Genomic DNA, 2,650 nt, shown 5'->3' on the forward strand with positions numbered 1-2,650 from the left:
GAAGGGGTTAAAGAGTCGTCTTTGGTGAGGACGATGAAACCCATAGAAATGAGAGGCTTGGAGAGTGAGTGTGTATACATCACCTCACCCCATATACTGAACTGTGGGGTACATGTTTTTTCTATTAGTCACCTTCTGACTAACCTTCAGGGGGTGAATTATAGGTATAGTTTTACATTTGGAATTAATAAAGTTTAGTTTTATTCTTTTTTCAGCAAACATGAGGAATGACAAGAGACAACCCATTTAAGAAGATTCAGTTTTGGTTAAACCTATTCCAACATTATGAACATAAAAAAGTCTTCTCCCCTTTGTGACATCTCTGATGTTTATTAACAGTTGATTTCCAAGTAAAATATTTCCCACATTAAGAAAATGAAAATGGCTTCTCCTCTGTGTGACTGCTCTGATGTCTAACAAGATTCACTTTCCGGTTAAAATATTTCCCACATTCTGAACAGGAAAAAGGCTTCTCCCCTGTGTGAGTTCTATGGTGAGTAACAAAATGTGATTTATCTGCAAAACATTTCCCACATTCTGAACAGGAAAAAAGCTTCTTCCCTGTGGGAGTTCTTTGATGGCTATCAAGATTTATTTTACATTTAAAATATTTCCCACATTCTGAATATGAATATGGCTTATCTGCTGTGTGAATTCTCTCATGTGTAACAATACTTGAATTCTCAGTAAAACATTTCCCACGTTCTGAACATGAAAAAGGCTTCTCTCCTGTGTGAGTTCTTTGGTGTTCATCAAGATTCCTTTTCTGGTTAAAACATTTCCCACATTCAGAACAGGAAAAAGGCTTCTCCCCTGTGTGAGTTCTCTGGTGTGTAACAAAATGTGATTTCTGGTTAAAACATTTCCCACAATCTGAACAGGAAAAAGGCTTCTCCCCTGTGTGAGTTCTCTGGTGCTTAACCAAATCTGATTTCTGGTAAAAACATTTCCCACATTTGGAGCATGAAAAAGGCTTCTCTCCTGTGTGAGTTCTATAGTGAGTAACAAAATGTGATTTCTGGTTAAAACATTTCCCACATTCTGAGCATGAGAAAGGCTTCTCCCCTGTGTGAGTTCTATGGTGCTTAACCAAATCTGATTTCTGGTAAAAACATTTCCCACATTCTGAGCATGAAAAAGGCTTCTCCCCTGTGTGAGTTCTCTGATGTGTAACAAAAAGTGATTGATGTGCAAAACATTTCCCACATTCTGAACATGAAAAAGGCTTCTCTCCTGTGTGAGTTCTTTGGTGTCTAACAAGACGTGATTTAAACGTAAAACATTTCCCACATTCTGAGCATGAAAAAGGCTTCTCCCCTGTGTGAGTTCTCTGATGTGTAACCAAATATGATTTATGTGCAAAGCATTTCCCACATTCTGAACATGAAAAAGGCTTCTCCCCTGTGTGAGTTCTCTGATGTATAACAAAATGTGATTTATGTGCAAAACATTTCCAACATTCTGAACATGAAAAAGGCTTCTCCCCTGTGTGAGTTCTCTGATGTGTAACAAAATGTGTTTTATGTGCAAAACATTTCCCACATTCTGAACATGAAAAAGGCTTCTCTCCTGCATGAGTTCTTTGGTGTCTAACAAGACGTGATTTCAACGTAAAACATTTCCCACATTCTGAACATGAAAATGACTTCTTTGCTTTAGGAGCAGTTTGTTTTTTAATGCCTTTTTTGTGACTTTGATTTCCTTTAGTAGTCAGTAATGAATCAGAAGATGGGACCTGTTTCAAAGGATCAGATGACAGATCTTTGCTGTGAATGGATGATGGTATATCTGGAGTAATAGCAATCACTTCAGTTGTATCTTGTAGGATCTCAAGATCATCAGATTTAAAAATTGAAGATGTCAGCTGTCCATCTGATCTCCTGGTACAGTCATCTGCTAAGATCAAAACAAATTTAAAAAAAATATATCCTTGAGTTTTATATTTATATTTTTGAATGTTTCTACTTAAACTCTCCATAAAAATGGCAAGCTATGTAAAAAACTTTAAATATTTACCAAGACAATGACAGTTCACAGTCTAATAGAAAACCTTGTTGGATGAGCCAGTAGTGTGTGGTGTTCAACTGTTTGTTCATTCTGCCTCCCAAATATCGAATAAAAAGAAACCAATCAATGTTATGTAGGCAAAAATAATATCAATTCTCATCTCACAAAAAAACAAGTCCCCACTCAGGTCCATCATCTGTCATTGGAAAAACAGAGGTTCCCACACTATTAGTGGCTCAAAGGCTGTTGAAAAGCAACAAGGTTTCTATAAACCGATCCAGCAAAATCCGCTCTCACTTCGGAGTCTTGCAGTGTGCGCAAACAACATTTAGGATCCCTGTATTTAGCAATACTATAGTGAGAAGAACCCACTTAATTTGCGGTGTGTGTCTCCTGGAGCACAATCTGGGCACTATGTGCTGGGTAAGAAAATGGCAAATGTGTAATTTTCACTCTCCAACATCCACTGCGTGTTAATTTCCAGAAAGTGACTGTGGAATCAAAATATTCACTCCTCCTACACACGTGGTCAATGTTGTTGGTACCCCTCGTTTAATGACAGAAAAACCCACAATGGTCACAGAAATAACTTGAATCTGACAAAAGTAATAATAAATCAAAAATCTATGAAAATGAACAAATG

At 37.2% G+C, this 2,650-nt stretch overlaps 1 protein-coding gene across 1 annotated transcript; it reads right to left on the reverse strand.

Annotated features, from left to right (window-relative positions):
• Nucleotides 1–310: 310 nt before the first annotated feature.
• Nucleotides 311–2,066, reverse strand: LOC141075904 (uncharacterized). The gene has a single exon (XM_073563112.1). It carries the CDS (start codon nt 1,976–1,978, stop codon nt 368–370), a length of 1,611 nt encoding a protein of 536 aa, XP_073419213.1. The 5' UTR covers nt 1,979–2,066; the 3' UTR covers nt 311–367.
• Between the last annotated feature and the right edge of the window lie 584 nt (nt 2,067–2,650).

Source organism: Dendrobates tinctorius, unplaced genomic scaffold (assembly GCF_039654945.1).
Source record: "Dendrobates tinctorius isolate UK_male_01 unplaced genomic scaffold, ASM3965494v1 ptg000380l, whole genome shotgun sequence".
Taxonomy (NCBI): Eukaryota; Metazoa; Chordata; class Amphibia; order Anura; family Dendrobatidae; genus Dendrobates; species Dendrobates tinctorius.